We start from the raw sequence: 19,253 nt of genomic DNA on the forward strand, positions 1-19,253 counted from the left end.
TTCTCACAGTATATTGAATACAGTTCCCTGTGCTATACAGTAGGACCTTGTTGTTTATCCATCCTATATATAATAGTTTGCATCTGCTAATCCCAAACTCCCAGTTCTTCCCTCCCCCACTCCCCTTCCCCTTGGCAACTGCAAGTCTGTTCTCTATGTCTGTGAGTCTGTTTCTGTTTTGTAGATAGAGTCATTTGTGCCATATTTTAGATTCCACGTATAAGTGATATCATATGGTATTTGTCTTTCTCTTTCTGACTTACTACTTCACTTAGTATGATAATCTCTAGTTGCATCCATGTTGCTGCAAATGGCATTATTTCGTTCTTTTTTTATGGCTGAGTAGTATTCCGTTGTATATATAAACCACACTGTCTTTATCCATTCATCTGTCGATGGACATTTAGGTTGTTTCCATGTCTTGGCTATTGTGAACAGTGCTGCTATGAACATAGGGGTGCATGTATCTTCTTGAATTATAGTTTTGTCCTGGTATATGTCGTTTGGGCCCCTTTAAATTGATAGTCTTCAAATATCTGTTAAGCACTTATTTAAAGAGGCTGCTACTCCTGAGTGTTATAGGAAAATAGCCTCCTTCAGAGTTTAGTAACCAGCTATCCCGACATGTCCCTGGGGATCTGGACCACATCAGCACCCCAAATAGCTTACGAATACTTTATTTTCCCAACACATACACTATAATTCCCAAGAATAGTTCTGTTAAGTAACTGCTCTGTATCCTTACAAATAACATACAGTGACGTGTTGGTACCACTTAAATTGCCCTTATGAGCAATTGTCTAGCTACTGGCCCCCTTAATTCAACTCTCCAGCAGATAACTGCATGTGTGCTTTGTGCTAGTTACTTAACTTTCCTGAGCCACGGTTTCTGTACCTGTGCAGTGGGGATGATGGCCGTCTCCAAAGGCTTTCCTAAGGATTATATGATAAGACACATCTACCTAGTTAGGTGCTCAGTGTTTATCTTCTCTTTCCTTGACTGCTTTATCTTTACCTTCCCCCTCCTCCTCTCCTTTCTTCCTGAATTATAATTCTTCCTCATCATCCAGATCAGATGCCATTCCCTCTGGGAAGCCTTCTGCTATTTTCCCTGGCAAGCAATCATTTCCAGTATTCTGCTCAGAAGTATGAACTTTCCTCCGTGATCTGATTATTAATTCCTAAATGTCATTGACCTGAAAAGCCACGGTCTCGTTCAACTCTGTATCATCCTGGTGTCAGCACACTGCAGGCACTCCAGAGGCCCCGAGCAGAGAGTGGCTCTGCTTACTGTTCCAGAAAACTCAGAAAGAAACTCCCAAGTGAAACCTTTCAACTTTGGCAGGGGTTACTCTAGGGCTAGTTTTGAACTGTTTGAACCCAGATAGGAGACAGTCATTACGTTGTATCTGATAAAAGGACTAACCCCCAAAAGGTTCCAGAAAATAGCTTAATTTTGTACTGTTCTCATCACAAATTTTTGAGTCAGATAGAAATTGTCAATTTTTGTGATGGTCATTATATTTTAGGTTCCCCTCTCCCATTTTATCTCAAGGTTACTTATCTTTGGTGATAAGTAGATAGTCTAACGTACACTAGTGACGGGATTCCTAACCTCAGAGGCCGAGCATGTTAGACTCTGGTTACGGCTGTGAGAAACAGCTTAGAAGTGAGGCCAAGGTGTTTTTGGAACTGGTTTTATTGCTTTGTGTTTGAACTGAGGAACTTAGAACAAGTTAGGGAGTTGAAGTCAGAGAGCATTTTCAACATTTTCATTCAGTCTGGTGAACATGTACGCACTTCAGTGGAGTGTCTGGGACCCTCCAGCAGCTCCTGACTGGCATTCTCTAGAACAGTGTCCCCTGGGTGCATGTTGGGTGCACAGGACCATCTGCTGGGATGGAGGAAAGGTTTTGGAACTTCTCCTCCTAATTTGTTTACCTTGTCCTTTATAAATGTCAACTTTCATTGTTTTAGACTGTACACATTAATTCAGTGGTCCAGCTACTTAATATAATTATAAATAAACATACATATAATGGGAGTATATGCTCAAAAGCTTTTACCAATAGGAAAATGTGACCAAAAAAAAGCTTGGAGATCATTATTCTAGAAGGCAGAAAACAAATGGGATTAATGTAGATTTATTTATATAGAACTACATTTTGTGTGTGTGTCTGTGTGATAACTAATACTTAGCAATAACTAGCAAACATAATGACATTTAATAGAAATTAAATTCACTTTGTAAAAGACCCACATTTACACAGCACAATGTATAAAGGTAGACATTTGTTTTACCTTAAAAATTCATTTATTTATTCTAAATAGGTAAAAAGACTTACATGGTTAAAAATCCAAGGAAACAAAACCGTATAGATATTTTTTTAAAAAGCCCCTCTCCCACTCCTCTAGTTACCCATTTTCCTACCCTGGAAGTTTTAATTTGTTAGAATGAGAAGTGGTTTGAGAATCAAGGCATCGTGGACCCAGTACCTGGCCTTCCACTAACTTTGTGAACCTGAAGAGATTCCTTAAGTTCCTGGGTTTCAGGAATGCTAGCAAGGGTTTTCCCTGAACATGACTAAGCTAATTCTAAAATGTATTGGGAAGAAAAAAAGGTCCACATTTTCTCAACTATAAAATGGGGGAGTTTAGGTTCTGTACCACTTAGGGTCTACCCAGGAAAACAGAACCCATATCAAATAGTTACATCGGTAAGAATTTAATAAAAAGAATTTGAAACGTAGCTGATGGAGGAATTGAGGGCCAAACAGGGAAGAGTGAGAGACCTAGAGTGTAGTGATGGAGGAAGTAACTACCAACCCTAGGCTGGAGAGGTAAGAGGAGGCAATATCACTCAAGCCCGAACCGGGTTCCCCAGGAGCTGAAACCCAAAGAGCTGGGCCACCTTCCATTAGAAGGTGTCCACAGAGCCCAGTTGGAGAAATCACGATGTGCGTATGTGTGTGTGTGTGTATACACACACACATACACACACGGGAAGGATCATGCCCCTTTGATGAGCAATTTGAAAGATGGAAGCAGCAAGAGGAGAGGGGCCCAAGAGACTGGATTTGTGAGGATCTCTCTCTCGAGCTGAAGACAGACTGACAAATCCTGTCTAAGCTGAGTGAACGGGCATGGGGGCTCTAGAGCCACTCACCCATTTGGTTCATTGAATACCAAGACGCTCCTAGACTCGGCCAAGGGTTTGTGACCGCGCGGGGAGCCAGTGGGGACTCTTGGAAAGAAATAGGAAAGAGGAGGAAAAGGGGGCAGGGCCTGGGTTGGTGGCATATTGGGGAGTACCCTCCATGTGCGGGCCATGTCATAAACATTTTGATAACATTCTTTTTTTCTATTCTTTTAGTCCTCTGGCTTTCTTGCCCAGCTTTCGATATTTTCGAGATATATATACACAGATATATATATTTTTTTACAAAATAGGGCCAGAGATATGTAACCTTTGAGTCCTGTTCTGAAGTTCTATCACTCTCTTAAACATAATTCATATTTATCTTGTTTATTTTATTTTTTTGGCTGTGCCACGTGGCAAAAAAATCTTAGTTCCCCAACCAGTATCTTAGTTTCCCAACCAGGGATCAAACCTGTGCCCCCTGCAGTGCAAGTGCAGAGTCCTAACCACTGGATCGCCAGGGAAGTTCCCATAATTCATATTTTAAATATTACTAATTTATCCCACTTTTTAAAAAAAATTATTTATTTATTTATTTATTTATGGCTGTGTTGGGTCTTCGTTTCTGTGTGAGGGCTTTCTCCAGTTGCGGCAAGTGGGGGCCACTCTTCATCGCGGTGCACGGGCCTCTCACTATCGCGGCCTTTCCCGTTGCGGAGCACAGGCTCCAGACGCGCAGGCTCAGTAATTGGGGCTCACGGGCCCAGCTGCTCCGTGGCATGTGGGATCTTCCCAGACCAGGGCCCGAACCCATGTCCCCTGCATCGGCAGGCAGATTCTCAACCACTGCGCCACCAGGGAAGCCCTATCCCATTCTTAATAAGATGCAGTCAATCTTAAGATCATATATTTTTAGAAATCCCAAATGGATTAGGTCAGAAAGAAAAGAGTAAAATAGATGAGACTAACACTTTTGAGCCCGGATCTAAATTTATCTCAATAAGGAAAATTTTGAATAATTATTCATGATTAAACAGTAATAGTGAGGGACTTCCCTGGTGGCACAGTGGTTAGGAATCCACCTGCCAATGCAGGGGACACAGGTTCGAGCCCTGGTCTGGGAAGATCCCACGTGCCAAGGAGCAACTAAGCCCATGTGCCACAACTACTGAGCCTGTACTCTAGAGCCCATGAGCCACAACTACTGAAGCCCGCGCGCAGCAACGAAGACCTAGTGCACCAAAAACAAAAAAAACGAAAAACAAATCAGGGGGAAAAAAAAAGCAATAGTGAAAATAACCTGATAAGTTCTGTTTTAGGAAATATGGTGAGTCAGATGTCTGGAGAAACCCCCACAGAATACCTGAACATGTGAAATAAAAGGCGAGCATGTTTTAGAATGTATGGCTGAGCTGGCAGGAAAGTAAGGGCTGTCTTTGCAGGTCATAAACAGTAGGTAAGCACAAATCCAGATAGGTAGGGTGGAGCTGAAGCCAGGTCAGCTGGTGGCCTGAAGTCGGGACAGGAGATAAAACTTGGGCACGAATAAGGAAACCTCCACACAAAGATAGGACCCTCAGAAGGCAATACCTACAGTGGGTGAACTAAGGGAAAAACCACCCGAAACAGAGATGGTGGGGCTACTTCTGTGTCTTAGACTTGTTTCTAGTGGAAGGGAAAATAAGAAAAATGTCACCCCCTGAGAACTGTCAACGACACAGTCGCTTTCACTTGGTGTGGCACAATGTAGTGCCCAAATACAGCCACTGCAATAATTCTAGTCCACATGCACTTCTAGAACCTTGCTGCTTCCTATCAAGAGGTGGCATTTCTCTCTTTGAACCTGGATGTGACTTGTGACGGCCTTGACACACAATGCAGTCAAAGTGATACTACGTGCTTTCCAAGGCTAGGCCACAGCAGGCAATGCGGCTCCCCGGAGGGCAGGCCCTCTCGCGTACTTGCCCAGGCACCCAGTCACCAGGCTGTGAGGAAGCCCAGGCTACGTGGATTGACCGTATGTGGATGTTCTGGCGCACATCTCTAGCTAAGTCAGGTGATTCCAGTCTCCAGCCTTTGGGTATTCCAGCTGAGGTACTAACCGTCATGGGGTAGAGACAACTGCTCTCTGTCTGAAACCATGAGAGACGAAGTGTTATGATTGTTTTAAGCCACTAAGCTTCAAGATAATTTGTTACACACCATCAGGCAACTGATGTACTTGAGTTTGGGCCCTGAATTTACACTACCTCTATGGCCTGAAAAGTCTCAGTCTAAAATTTCAATTTAGAGTGATCTAAGATGGGTAGTTCCCTTTGCTGCCTGGCTGAAGCAAACATAAACATCAAAATACTATCACAAGTATGGTTCCGTGAAACGTGCTTACAATTAAAAAAAAAAAATCACAAAACACACAGGGAAACAAGTCACTCAGAATGAGTTACTCAAAGAGCAGAGCCAGACACAAAGACTGCAGAAACTGGAATTATCGGAAGTAGACATGTGTTTAATATATTTAAAGAAATAAAAAGAACGTCAAACTATGAGGAAGTAACAAGAGACTGTAATATTTGCAAAAGAAGCTCTGAATATGAGAAACAGCCTAATGGACAAAATTACTAATCATCTCAATATATATGTAAGGCGTTTATTATAAATCTACTAAAGGACATTAAAAAAGGCCAATATAAATGAGGAGACGTACCATGAAATCATAGACAGAAAGACTTCATATTGTAAACTTGTCGATTTTTCCCAATATTGATCAATAGAGTCAGTGAAATTCCAATAAAAACGCCAGCAAAGTTTTTCCTTGAGCATGCCCAAACTAGTTCTAAAATGTATTTGGGGACTTCCCTGATGGCACAGTGGTTAAGAATTCTCCTGCCAATGTAGGGGACACAGGTTTGATCCCTGGTCGGGGAAGATCGCACATACTGCAGAGAAACTAAGCCCATGCACCACAACTACTGAGGCCACGTGCCACAACTACTGAAGCCTGAGCGCCTAGAGCCCATGCTCTGCAACAAGAGAAGCCACCGCAATGAGAAGCCCACGCACCGCAACTAGAGAAAGCCCGCGCGCAGCAAATAAAGACCCAATGCAGCCAAAAATAAATAAATAAAAATAAATTTATAAAAAAAATAAAATGTTTGGAAGAAGAAAAGGTCAAAAATGGCAAACACACCCTGAGGAACAACAGATGAGAGGGCTGGCCCTACCAGATACAGTGTTGTAAAAGCTACAGCAGTTAATTGTTGTAAAAGCTACAGCATGATATTGGCACAGGGATGTCAAACTGACTGAAGGGACAGTATACAGATCAGAAATACATGGAGCTCTGACATATAAGAGGTAGCAGTGCAGTCAGGAGGGGAAAAGATGGGCTGAACTGGTTTTCCCGACTCCAGTCTTTCCCTCCAAACGGTTCTTCATATGCCACCAGTATGAGCTTGCTGAAACACAGAACTGGCTGTGTTAATTCTCCAGCACATGCATTCTACTACCTACTGTGGCTTCCTCTCATGTGTATATTACTAGGTACTTCAGTGGTTGCATAAATTGGAGAAATGCTGGACTAAACAAAATTAAATAGGAATTTTTTATGGCAAGACTTCTCCAAGATGTTGATAGTCTAATAAGGACCATGCACCTCTAAAGGGGGGATAGCACATCTGGTTAATTTCCCTAAACTTGTCAGGTCAAGGTATTAACATTTTTTTTTTAATAGCAGCTTGAGGAACTGGTATTTCGTGGAACATACACTGGGAATCAAAAATGGTTACTTCCTTAACTGATACAGCAGCAAGGCAATGTGTGTGGGTGCAGTGGTTTAGAACAGGAAAGAGCCACTGGGTCCTGGCTCCGCTGTGTTCTAGCTCTTCACTTTGGTCAAGTTACCTAACTTCTTTGTGGTTCAGTTTCCATAGTTAAAAAATGGGAAAAACAAATTATATATACGTGTAATGCCTATCATAGGATTGCTGAGAGGATTAAATGAGCCACTAATAACAAAATGCATTTTTTCCTCCTTCTCCCTACCCCTTAAAACTGGAGATGTAGTTAGAATGAGTTATTCAAATGAGTCCAAGACTTACTTATGCTTTTACTATTGCCCTGAATGGCTTGCCCCATTTCCTGTATACTTAAGTCCTATTTTTAAAGACCAGCTCAAAAGAAAAGCTCTTTGGAGAAGTTTCCTTAATCCAACTCCCTGAAAAGAGAATTGACGCTTTTCCCCATTTTGAGTCCATAGTCTTTTCTCTGTCAATTACAGCTTTCATTATGTTATATCACAAGTTATTAACTTCCTATTTTTCAGGTTAGAATAAATCAGGGAGGTGGGTAATGTTTAGTCCGTACATTTTTTTAAATGAGTTGGGGATTTTAAAAATAATTTAAAAAATTACAAGAGAAAACAATTTAAACAGAAAGTTGGATTCAGAGGAAATAATGAAAGACAACAATGAAGATACTGAGTTTTAGTATGTGTCAAGGGCGTGGTCTTAAAATTTTGATTTCTGGTCCCAACCTACTAAAAAATAAGGAGAAATTTATTAAAGAATCCTGTGTACCTATAATACTTTGTAAATAAAATCCAGGCATCTTGTAACAAATTTTGCTTATAATTTGATTCCGATAGTTGTAATATGAAACATAAATAAAATTAAAAGCAAACAAAAAAATGAGGCCATTACTTGCATATATTTGCAGTTAATATCCTTAATAGCACAAACTGAGAAGAAAAGTGCTTAGATTGAAGTTCTCAATATTTATGAAAAATGGTTTAATCTTACTGGCAACAAAAGATTTTGAAGGAAAAAAATGTTAGTCAAATCAAGAAATATTATACATAAAGAGATTATTTGTAATAGAGATAACCTGGGGGGGGGAAACCCTAAATATATGTATAATAAGGGATGACTAACTAAATTAAGGTTTATCTGTATGAAACTGTTTAAAAGGCTATATATCTAGTTCTTATTAACATAGGTAAATATTTAAAATATAAGTTTCAGAAGGACATGGTCCTAACCTAGCTTGTTTTCAGTTTTATTCCTAGGGCAGAGAATAAGTCCTGGCAGACAGACTTTTTTTAATTAAAAACGTTTTTTTATGAAGACTTTTTTTTAAAGAGCAGTTTTAGGCTCACAGCAAAATTGAGGGGAAGGTAGAGAGTTTCCATAAACTCCCTGTCCTCACACACGTACAGCCTCCCCCATTATCAGCATCTCCCACCGGATGGTACACTTGTTACAATCGATGAACCTACACTGACACATAATAATCACCCAAAGTCCATGGTTTACATTAGGGTTCACTCCTGGTCTTGTACATTCTATGGGCTTGGACAACTGTCTAATGACATGCATCCATCATTATATTGTACCATACAGAGTATTTTCACTGCCCTAAGAATCCTCTCTGCTCTGTCTATACATCCTTCCTCTCATCCCAACCCCTGATCCCCACTGATCTTTTTACTGTCTCCATAGTTTTGCCTTTTCCAGATTGTCACATAGTTGGAATCACACAGTACAAAGCCTTTTCAGATTGGCTTCTATCACTTAGTAATACGCATTTAAGATTCTTCCTTTTCATGGCTTGATAGCTCATTTCTTTTTGCCTCTAATATTCCATTGTCTGGCTGGACCACAGTTTATTTATCCACTCACTTACTGAAGGGCATCTTGGTTGCTTCCAAGTTTTGTCAATTATGAATAAAGCTTCTGTAAACATCTGTGTGCAGGTTTTTGTGTGAACATGTTTTCAGTTCCTCTGGGTAAATACCAAGGAGGGCTATTGCTGGATGGTTTGGTAAGAGTATGTTTAGGTTTGTAAGAGACTAACTACCAAACTAACTGCCTTACAAAGTGGCTGAACCATTTTGCGTTCCCACCAACAATGAATGAGAGAGTTCCTTTGCTCCACATCCTCACCAGCATTTGCTGTTGTCAGTGTTCCGGATTTTGGCCATTTTAATAGTGAGTAGTGCACAGAAATCTTTAATAAATATTTGAGAAATTAATGAAAAGGTAATATTCGGTGAAAAATATAAAATCTTATAAAATGTGCTTATTGAGAAAAATCTGTAGAGAAGAAGAACTGGTACGAAACAACCAAATGGGAAAAGAGGTCACTGGGCATTTGTTAAAAACAGCTTTATTGAGGTATGATTTTTACATACCATAAAAATTCACCCATTATATATGTACACTTCAATTATTTCATTTATACAGCTGTGCAATTTCCACCATAATCCAGTATCATGGTCAATTTCTGTTTTCTCATTCCATCTTTTCTGTATGGTAAAGAAGGACTTAATTCCTTGAAAGGCCCCAGTGAAAGCTGGGTGGAGTTGAACTCTAAAATGACCTATCAGATTATTTTCTAGTCTAATGATCTCTCTCTTCAATTTGATACATGCATCTTTCCAGCACAAAGTGGACTGAAGGGCTGATGAGGCATGACACAGCCCACATTCTGTTTGGTCGTTATTCTTGGCCCTCCTGGAACTGAAAAAGTTCCACAGGATACTGATTACAGTCGCACTTCCCAACGCGGATGTAGGTACTGAATGGAAGCAAATGTGAGCTCCCGGGTCCTGCTAGCGGAGAGCGGAGCTCGCACGCTGCCCACGCCTCCCTACGCACCTGGGAAGCCTGCCCTACAGCCCTCAGGCTGGGGCCACCGATCCTCGGTGAAGCGCCCGGAGAAGGGACCTGCAGTGTATTCACCTGGCTCCCTACGACAGAGACCCCTCCGGGAAGAAGTCGACTGAGACAGGTTGGCGCCTAAATGCCTTCCCAGCTCCGGCTCCCCACGCCCCGCCTACAGCTTCCTACCTGAGGAGAAGCAGAGCAGGGACACCTGGTGCCGCAGGCGGGCCAAGCCTAGAACGGTGGGAGCAAAGAACATGGCTTCATCGTCGGGGTGCGCGGTCACCAACAGAGTCCGGCTTCCGGCTCCCGGCAGGCCAGGCTGCTCCGGACTCTTCATTCGCTCCCAGGAGTCCCAAACCCAGAGGAAGCCCCATGCCAGGACCACCGCCGCCAAACACAGCAGCAGACCCACCACTTCCATGCCCTGAGGAAGCACTGCGCCTGCGCAGGAGGGGAGGCGGCCGCCGGGCCGGCTCCGACAGGAAACCAGCGCTCGCGGAAACCGCGTTCCGAGAGGAAATCCGTCCGGTTGCGCTGCTCCAACGGCCGGAGGCTTTAAGCGTAGGGCTGTGTGCTCTGACACGGACGCCTCCCAGCACCTCTTCACGGGCTCCCGCTACTTTACGCGGCCTTTACGAGCTCTCGTGGCCGCTCGGTTTCAGGGCTGAGCCGACCCCCTTGCCGTCCACACAGTACTTAAGGGGAAGCGTCTGAAAAGAACCCCCAACATCTTCAGTGCGAGTTTCTCCTGTCTTTACGTCACCATTTTATCACTCATTTCTTAAAACCCGGACTTTCTCGTAATTATCCCGGTGAACACCGACTTTGTTTCTCCTTCCTAATTCTGGGATGTGGAGTGGCGGCTTCTCTAACGGAAAAGTATGCGGTGGCGAGGCCCGTCCGGTCAGTTCCTTGGGAGCGTGAGGCCGAGAGCGCACTTGGCGGGCGCGGGGGCCCGGGCTCCTCGGAGGGGCCGGAGGGAGGGCCGGCATCACGGGCGGGTCGGCCTCGCGCGGCCTTTCAGGCAGGCCCGCTGCGAACGCAGCCTGAGCCCGGGAAGCAGCTGCGCGGGTGGCTGCGCGCCCCCCGGGCCCCCGCTTCCCTCCTGCCCTCAGCCCGGGCTCTCAGGCCCGGGGCACGGCCTCGCGTCCTTCCCTTTCCCACGCCCGCGGGGAGTCCCGGGCGCGATGGCAGCGCCCTGGGTCCGCCGCCGGGCCGAGGGGGTACGCCAGGGGGCCGGGAAGCTCGGCCAGCGGAGGGAGTCGGCCTCCCAGCCTCCGGAAGGAGGAGGAGCCGGAGCAGCCTCAGCCGCGGCCGCCGGGCCGGCGGGTGGGGCGGGGGGGGAGGAGAGGGGTTGAATCAAGATGGCGGCCGAGGTGGCGAAGCAGCAGCGGCGGCGGCGGCGACGACTGGAGTGAGCGCCCGGCTCGCCGCGCCGACCAGCGCCCGGGCAGGGTCGCGCGCGGGGCCGCGTCCTGCCCCTCAGGCCCGGGGCCGCGTCGGCCGCCGCGCTTCGTCCGCTCCCGGTGAGTAGGCCCGGCGCCCTCAGTCCGGCCTCCGGGCCCCCGCTAGCCCGGGGCCGCCGAGGGCTCCGGGACACCGGCCGCGGGGGAGGCTTTCCGGCCGGCGAGGGGCGTCGCGGGCCCGGCGGCTCGGGACTCGCCCAGCCGCCGGCCTCTTGCCCTCGGCGGCCGGGGAGAGCCGGGCGCGGCGGGGAGCGGGGCCGGGCGAGCGGGGGAGGCTCGTGGAGTTTGGAGGAAGAATGGGCTGCGGCCGGGCCGGGGCGCCCAGGGTGTCCTGCGGGGAGCGGGCTGCGGGGCCCGAGGCGGGCGCGGGCCGGGGCCGCGGGTGGGGCCGGCGCAGGTGGCGGCCAGCTCTCCCTCCGGGGCGGAGTTGGTGGCGGCCCGGGAGTGTGCAAGAGGTCAGGGCGGGTGACAGCGGTGGATAAGTGCCTGAAGAGCAAACTAGTTCACCTTTGCGACCAAACCACTTGGGGTGTAATGGCGAAGGGAGGGCGGGGGAGACGGTGGAGATCGGAACCCGGTACCTTCTGCCTTTTACCGTTGCTGTTTAGTGTGAATTCTCTTTTGGGGGGAGGAGGGATTCGAGAAACTGTAATTGAGAAGTCAGTTTTAGTGGCAAGGAGACTGAATTCTTCGAATTAGCCGGATTAGGTATAGTCGTGTATTAAAGGTGTGGGTGGGAATAGGTGATATTTGTGAAAAGTGTTTGCTCAGAAAGTGTCAGTTTTCTTTTACCGATGTTGCATGCTACAGTGCCGCTTCTCCAGAGTTACCCTTGGAGAGTAGAGGTGTGGGTAATTCTAATCTTTGGGATTAGTGTTTTCACCTGCATCAGATTTGCTTCCCCAAGTATATCCTAATTGTACTGAAATTTACATTCCTTGCGTGCACCTTGGTGAGGCGGTGACTGGAGGCGGAACGTGGCGTAAAGAGCAACAGGCCTGGGATTTTAAAATGCCTACAAATATTCATTCATTCGTTCAACATGTCGTGATCAATAACTGCTGCTGATTGGTCACATGTGACTCTCTCTTGGATAACTGAAGAGTTGATGGCATTATTTAATTTTTAATAGTTTTTGAAAATGTTTTGATGTATCCTTTCATAAAGATATTTATTGGCAGAACTAACTTGCCCAGTCTCAGGAGCAGACCAATTTTAGAATATTATTTAGACATGGGTGAAGATTACAGAAGAAATAAGCAAGTTGTTGCAGAAAGAAACATTGTCTTTATTTTCTCATTCTGTTAAAATCCAGTGGAGGTTTATTTATTTATTTTAATATTTATAGTACACAGTTGCTTTGCCTTGCTTTAAGCACACCTGTTAATGGAAATCAAGGTTAACACACACACATGTATATAAATAATATGCACATACATACATAAGGATGTGATTACTTGCAGTACCAAAATACTCTTTCCTTTTACAAAAGGCTTGCCATATGTTGGACTCCTACCCCAGAGAAAATATAATACAAAGAGTCCTGATTCCTCCTTTAACGGTGTCATTTTGGAACATGATCAGTCTTTCTCTGCTTGTTTCCTCATCTATGATAGCAGGAAAACATCTGCTCTCCTAGGTTGCTGCTGTGAGCCTAAAAGAGCTGTTATGAAATTGCTTTACAGAGATTGAAAAGGTTATATTTCTGTGCCAGAGTAACAGCTCCCTCTTCTCTCCTGAAATACTTAAGCTGCATATCTCCTCTCATGGCATTTACACTTTCTACCTTGTATTGAGGTACGTACCTGTTTTATCTCCTATTGAGGGCGGAATGGAGCCTTCTCTGACTTTATCTTGGAGGCAATGCCTAGGATATTGACACTGCAAATGTTTATTGAACGAATAAACATTGTATTCTAATTAGGGAAATGTGTTCGCATTACAGCTTACCAAATACACCTGCTAACCTGCTGTGACATATTTATATAGCTGTGATTCTCTCCATGACCTATGAGGAATACATTTTAAAAAATATTTATTTATTTATTTATTTATTTTTGGCTACATTGATTGGGTCTTTGTTGTTGCGTGCGGGCTTTCTCTAGTTGCGGCGAGCGGGGTGGCTACTCTTCGTTGCGGTGCGCGGGCTTCTCATTGCGGTGGCTTCTCTTGTGGAGCACGGGCTCTAGGCGCACGGGCTTCAGTAGTTGTGGCTCACGGGCTCAGTAGCTGTGGCTCGCGGGCTCTAGAGCGCAGGCTCAGTAGTTGTGGCGCACGGGCTTAGTTGCCCCGCGGCATATGGGATCTTCCCGGACCAGGGCTCGAACCCGTGTGGCCTGCATTGGCAGGCGGATTCTTAACCACTGCACCACCAGGGAAGCCCAGGAATAAATATTTTTTAACTGGGTGTCTTGTTGGATTTAATCATATAGTAAAACTTAAGAATTTGCCCTGCCCACATAATTTTTTAAAAAAGCACAGAATGCTCAGAATTAACTATCTTTGAGTTTGAGTAAAATTTATTCCAAGGCCAAGCATATTTGGATTAATCAAGTTTTTTTTAAGCGTTTTTTTTTTTTTTTTTTTTGTAAATTTTGTGAAGTGGGAGATTGTCTTGCCATTGCTATCTGCAGGAGAAAAGCAGAGGCCTTTCAGTATGCCAGGGATTGATGTAGGTAAATGTCAGGCTATTTGTTACTCAGGTTTTTTGTGTTTGTTTTGTTGTTCAGTTTTAACTGTATTTTGTGACCTGTCTTAATTGCAATTTCAAATTCTTAACTGATGCCTGAGAATGGTAGAGATCTCAAATACTTAGTTACTTCCTTGTGTTCATTTACTTCAGAGACTGGATTTTACTGGAATACGGTACAAAGGTTGTCAGAATTTATTATGTCTGGACTTATCTGTTGGTGTGTAGTTCATTCACTTGTTCAACCAGTGTGGCATGCTGTATGTTTACAGCATGTTACTAAATTCTATAGAAGTATAAAGTTGACCAGATCAGTTACATGCACAAAGAACTCAGTCTGTAGATTGATACTTTGTCCTTTTCAGGTTTAATGTTGCAAAAGTACATTTAGATAGAATATTATTATTATGTTTCCTCCTAGGAGCCATGCATCCCCACAGCCTCATACTCCTTGACAGTCAGGTCTAGAGCTGCCCGTTCCAGCCTCCTCTGACTTTTTTTTTTTTTTTAATTTTATAGCTACTTTTTTAATTTTCATTTATTTATTTATTTGTTTTGGCTGTGCTGGGTCTTCGTTTCTGTGCGAGGGCTTTCTCTAGTTGCGGCAAGTGGGGGCCACTCTTCATCGCGGTGCGCGGGCCTCTCACTATCGCGGCCCCTCCCGTTGCGGGGCACAGGCTCCAGACGCGCAGGCTCAGTAGTTGTGGCTCACGGGCCCAGCTGCTCCGCGGCACGTGGGATCTTCCCAGACCAGGGCCCGAACCCGTGTCCCCTGCATTAGCAGGCAGACTCTCAACCACTGCGCCACCAGGGAAGCCCCCTCCTCTGACTTTAAGCCCAGCTTCTCCTGATCAGTCCAGCTCCAGGTGACTTGGCATCTCCTGTCATGCTGCCCTGTCCCTTTAATTGTATTATTGATCTAGTATTTTTATTTTATGGCTGTTTAATTTCCCCGGTGTTTATGGCCTATTTTCCCCCAACTAAATTGTGAGGATCTCTGAAGAGCAAAGGTCTCACGTTTCTTTGAGTTTCTTAGTGCATCTGGTTTGAAGCCATGCCAGTATTGCTGCTCAAAAAAGTTTGAGAATTCTATCTTAATAAATAGCAATTTAATAAAGAGTATCAAATCTTGTGTTAGATACCCCTAAAAAAAAAAAAAAAAAAAAAAAGAAAGAAAACATTGGTTTTCTATCAGGACTCCTTAGGAGTATTGAAAAGCTATGAAAGCTTCTGTCATGTAGCAATAACTGTATGTAGAGCATCTGTTTTTTATTTTGGTATTATTGTGGTGGTGGTTTTCCTTGAACATTTTTACTGTTCTACCATTTTTTTCTACCCCAGAAGCTTGTAAGCTTGTGTGGTCAAAATATTACTTGGATATTACTTGGATTGTTTTCAGATACAACATTTTTTTGGGGGGGAGGGGCTCCTCTTTGCATGTGAAAATGAGACCATACAAAGCCGTGAGAATGTTCCTGGGGAGCTCTTCAGTTTGATTCTTCCATGTGTGCTGCTGTTACTTTTATTTAATAATAATCTCAAAGACAATCTAAATTGGTTAAAATAAAATGCTCATAATTTATAGAGTTACAGAATGTAGAGTCATGTAGATTATCTAGTCTTACTTGTTTTACTGGTGAATAAACTGAGGGTCACTGAATTGAAGGGGTCTGGCCTAAATTGTTACTGTTGGCCAGTAGCAGAATCCAGTCTTCTGCCTTCCAGGGTAGCTCCTTCTGGGACACCATATAATCCATGGGATGAGTCAATGTGATGATTGACTACTACTTAAAACAAAAATTGGGGTGGGTGGGGAATGAGTGGTCAGTCACTCAGCTTAGATATTGAATGTAGGTACTTCCCTAACTTTACATTTCTGCAGTGAAAATATAGCTTGAAAAAAATTGGTATTGGTCTACATTAGTAACATGATCACCAGGAATTATTTGTCTCATTTTTTTTTTTAATTTTTATTTATTTATTTATTTATGGCTGTGTTGGGTCTTCGTTTCTGTGCGAGGGCTTTCTCTAGTTGTGGCAAGTGGGGGCCACTCTTCATCGCGGTGCGCGGGCCTCTCACTATTGCGGCCTCTCTTGTTGCGGAGCACAGGCTCCAGACGTGCAGGCTCAGTAATTGTGGCTCACGGGCCTAGTTGCTCCGCGGCATGTGGGATCTTCCCAGACCAGGGCTCGAACCCGTGTCTCCTGCATTGGCAGATTCTCAACCACTGCGCCACCAGGGAAGCCCCTATTTGTCTCATTTTTAATCTGCTATGATGACTGTCTTCTTAAACAGAAATGTCTTTAAGGTTATCTGGACCTACTGATGTTTCATGGAATTTAAGTGTTACAGTGATGGAAATTTTATTATGCCAATGGTTAGGTACCTCTGAGATACAAATAGATAGGTTAAATTATTTTATATATTAGTTACTGCTTGCTTCACTTACTCTCAAACTTCTGGACTTTTTTTTAAAGTGTGAGAAACTTCAGTTGTTATATGAAAGCTTAGATAAATAGCGTAAACATGAACTATCTTTTTAATGCCATGTTGAAAACTAATATATAATGTTAGTTTTCGATAGGTACTCATGCCATAAAATTTATTTTAAAGGAAAAGGCGTAGTATTCTTTTTAAACTAATGTCCTCACATGAATACTGAAGCATGGCATGTGTGTTTTAAAATAAATTTTATTTATTTTTTTAATTTATATTTGGCTGCGTTGGGTCTTCGTTACTGCGCGTGGGCTTTCTGTAGTTGCCGCGCGCGGGGGCTACTCTTCATTGCGGTGCGCGGGCTTCTCACTGCGGTGGCTTCTCGTTGCGGAGCATGGGCTCTAGGCTTGCGGGCTCAGTAGTTGTGGCACACGGGCTCAGTAGTTGTGGCTCGCGGGCTCTAGAGCGCAGGCTCAGTAGTTGTGGCGCATGGGCTTAGCTGCTCTGTGGCACGTGGGATCTTCCTGGACCAGGGCTCGAAACCATGTCCCCTACATTGGCAGGCTGATTCTTAACCACTGTGCCACCAGGGAAGTCCCATGGCATGTTTTTTTATTCCACTTGGGCTGTTAAATAATATGCCTCTTTTGTGTTGCATTAAGAAGGGTTGTTTTTTCCCATTCTGTGCTCTTTTCTGGAATGCTATTTCCCTACCTTACTTTTGCAAACTCTACCGCACCTACATACTGCCTATTTTTTGAGGGGTTTTGAGCACATATCACTTCATCCAGGAAGTCAGTCTCCTCCTCCTCCCTCTTCTCTGAAGAAAGTGTTTTATGGTCTGGAAATTCTTAATGCCTAACTTATGCCTCTGCTATAACGTCATAGTTATTTATGCGCATGCCCGTTTAGTCCCCACTAGACCATAAGCCCATTGTGGGCATGTCTGTGTCTCAGTTATTTTTGATCCTTCCCCTGCCCCCACTCCCAGAATAACACTCTGTCCCCAGGAATGGTGTAGTAGAAATGTGTTGAGGGCTTCCCTGGTGGCGCAGTGGTTGAGAATCTGCCTGCTAATGCAGGGGACACGGGTTCGAGCCCTGGTCTGGGAAGATCCCACATGCCACGGAGCAGCTGGGCCCGTGAGCCACAACTGCTGAGCCTGCGCGTCTGGAGCTTGTGCCCCGCGACGGGAGGGGCCGCGATAGTGAAAGGCCCGCGCACCGCGATGAAGAGCGGTCCCTGCACCGCGATGAAGAGTGGCCCCCACTTGCCTCAACTAGAGAAAGCCCTCGCATGAACCGAAGACCCAACACAGCCAAAAATAAAATAAAATAAATAAATAAAGTAGCTATTAAAAAAAAAAAAAAAAAAAAAGAAAAGTGCTTTAAAAAAAAAAAAAAAAAGAAATGTGTTGAATGCATAAAAAGCAGCTCAGCTGCTGGAGTTACTTGGTGCAGCTGTGGAAGCCAACGGATACACATTCGGGAACTTGATGATGAATAGTTTTTGGAAATAAAAAAACAGGTAGAAATTCACCAGTGTCAGTGAGATAAAATATCTGTTATCAGTGAATTATTAAAGCATTTCTTTAAAAAAGTATTTCTCTCAGTTTACTGGGATTTTTGGGAGAAAGAGAAAGTAAGCGCAGAATCACTTCATCTCAGATTATTTGTATTTCCAGGTAATGTTAGAACAAAAATGGGTTAATTTATATATGCAGGGAACTTTGGAGTTCAGTGCTAGGGAAAAAATGTGAGTTAGGAATAGTTGGTTTATAGGATTATTATAAAATCCCTTTGAAGGGATCCCTTTGAAAGAATAGTACTTGATTAGTTTTATATCAAAAATTAAATTTTTGAGTAGATTAGTCAAGAACAAAGGAAGAGAAGAGTTAAGATTACCAAATTATTTTGATCCCCGCCTCCCGCCGGCAGTTTCTACTTGAGGAATAAAGTTTGGGGTGTTTTTCTGGTTTTTTTTCTTCGTTACACATAAACTGAAATGAAACCAGAATAAATTGAGGTTACATTTTTTTTAGGAAAATTTGACTAAGTTGTTAGGAGGGTCACCTTTATGGTTAGAGATTGCCTCCCCCCCCATACTTTACTTAACTGATAGGCTCTTTTCTTGACATTTTTGTTGTCATACACAGTTTAGCATCAGAGTAATCTGTTTTCGGCAGTTCATTTCCCTTGGCAATAGCACAGGGATTTGTATAATTTTGAAATGTTTTAAGTAGTAATCATCATGCCTTTGAACTCCTGTTCAAAGACATTTAACTTTGTATTACTTTTGATTAAGTTCTTTTAATTTAGTTTGGAATAACGATAACTTTTAAGTATTTGGAATGAAACCAAAACTTGTGCTTTCTAGGAGTTACAGCCTGAAATATACACAGTGTAAATATACCAGAAGTAGGGAGTGTGTAGTCCATTAACTGAGTGTGTGAGTGTGAGAGAATGGGGTGGGGCAGGAGGAGCGAAGGGGGGAGGGCATAAACTGAGCAGGAGGGGAGGGGTGGAAGAAGTTACTCTATATTTACACAAAACCATTTTAATGAGTGAAGGGGGATGTGTTATTTTGAAATCTTTACTTGTCTTTTATTTACTATAAGTAATACATTATTTTACAGAAGTGCAATATGGAAGTATATAAAGAAATTGAAAGCACCACTTCCTAGATGTAATTTGCTGAGTGTTGTGTATTCGTTCAGGTTTTTTTTTTTTTTCTGTGTGTATGTAATTTTCTGTATTATGGGACCATGATATGCTGTTCTTGTGTATACTGCTGTTCCATGTTGGTATTTTTAGAGCTACTTCTGTCATGAACAGTTACATAGTATTTCACTTATAAAAAG

General features: G+C 43.8%; 2 protein-coding genes across 8 annotated transcripts in view; one reads left to right on the plus strand and one right to left on the minus strand.

The window, feature by feature from the left end:
- The window catches only part of PIGL (phosphatidylinositol glycan anchor biosynthesis class L), a 62,980-nt gene extending 51,874 nt beyond the window's left edge, over window positions 1–11,106 (minus strand). Inside the window, exon 1 of one of the 4 annotated variants that reach the window (XM_059908112.1) lies at window positions 9,985–11,102. In XM_059908112.1, coding sequence (XP_059764095.1) covers window positions 9,985–10,222 — 238 coding nt within the window. In that variant the 5' untranslated portion in view covers window positions 10,223–11,102. Of the gene's footprint in view, window positions 1–9,984 lie in introns of all 4 variants that reach the window. The other 3 variants (XM_059908113.1, XM_059908111.1, XM_059908114.1) reach the window with 3 other exon arrangements.
- Window positions 11,107–11,156: 50 nt separating this feature from the next.
- NCOR1 (nuclear receptor corepressor 1) overlaps window positions 11,157–19,253 on the plus strand; it is a 145,767-nt gene continuing 137,670 nt past the window's right edge. For all 4 annotated transcript variants that reach the window (XM_059908097.1, XM_059908100.1, XM_059908098.1 and 1 more), the window contains exon 1: window positions 11,157–11,327. The gene's annotated coding sequence lies outside the window, so the exon portion shown is untranslated. The remainder of the gene's footprint in view (window positions 11,328–19,253) is intronic.

The sequence above is a fragment of the Balaenoptera ricei genome, chromosome 20 (genome assembly GCF_028023285.1).
Source record: "Balaenoptera ricei isolate mBalRic1 chromosome 20, mBalRic1.hap2, whole genome shotgun sequence".
Taxonomy (NCBI): domain Eukaryota; kingdom Metazoa; phylum Chordata; class Mammalia; order Artiodactyla; family Balaenopteridae; genus Balaenoptera; species Balaenoptera ricei.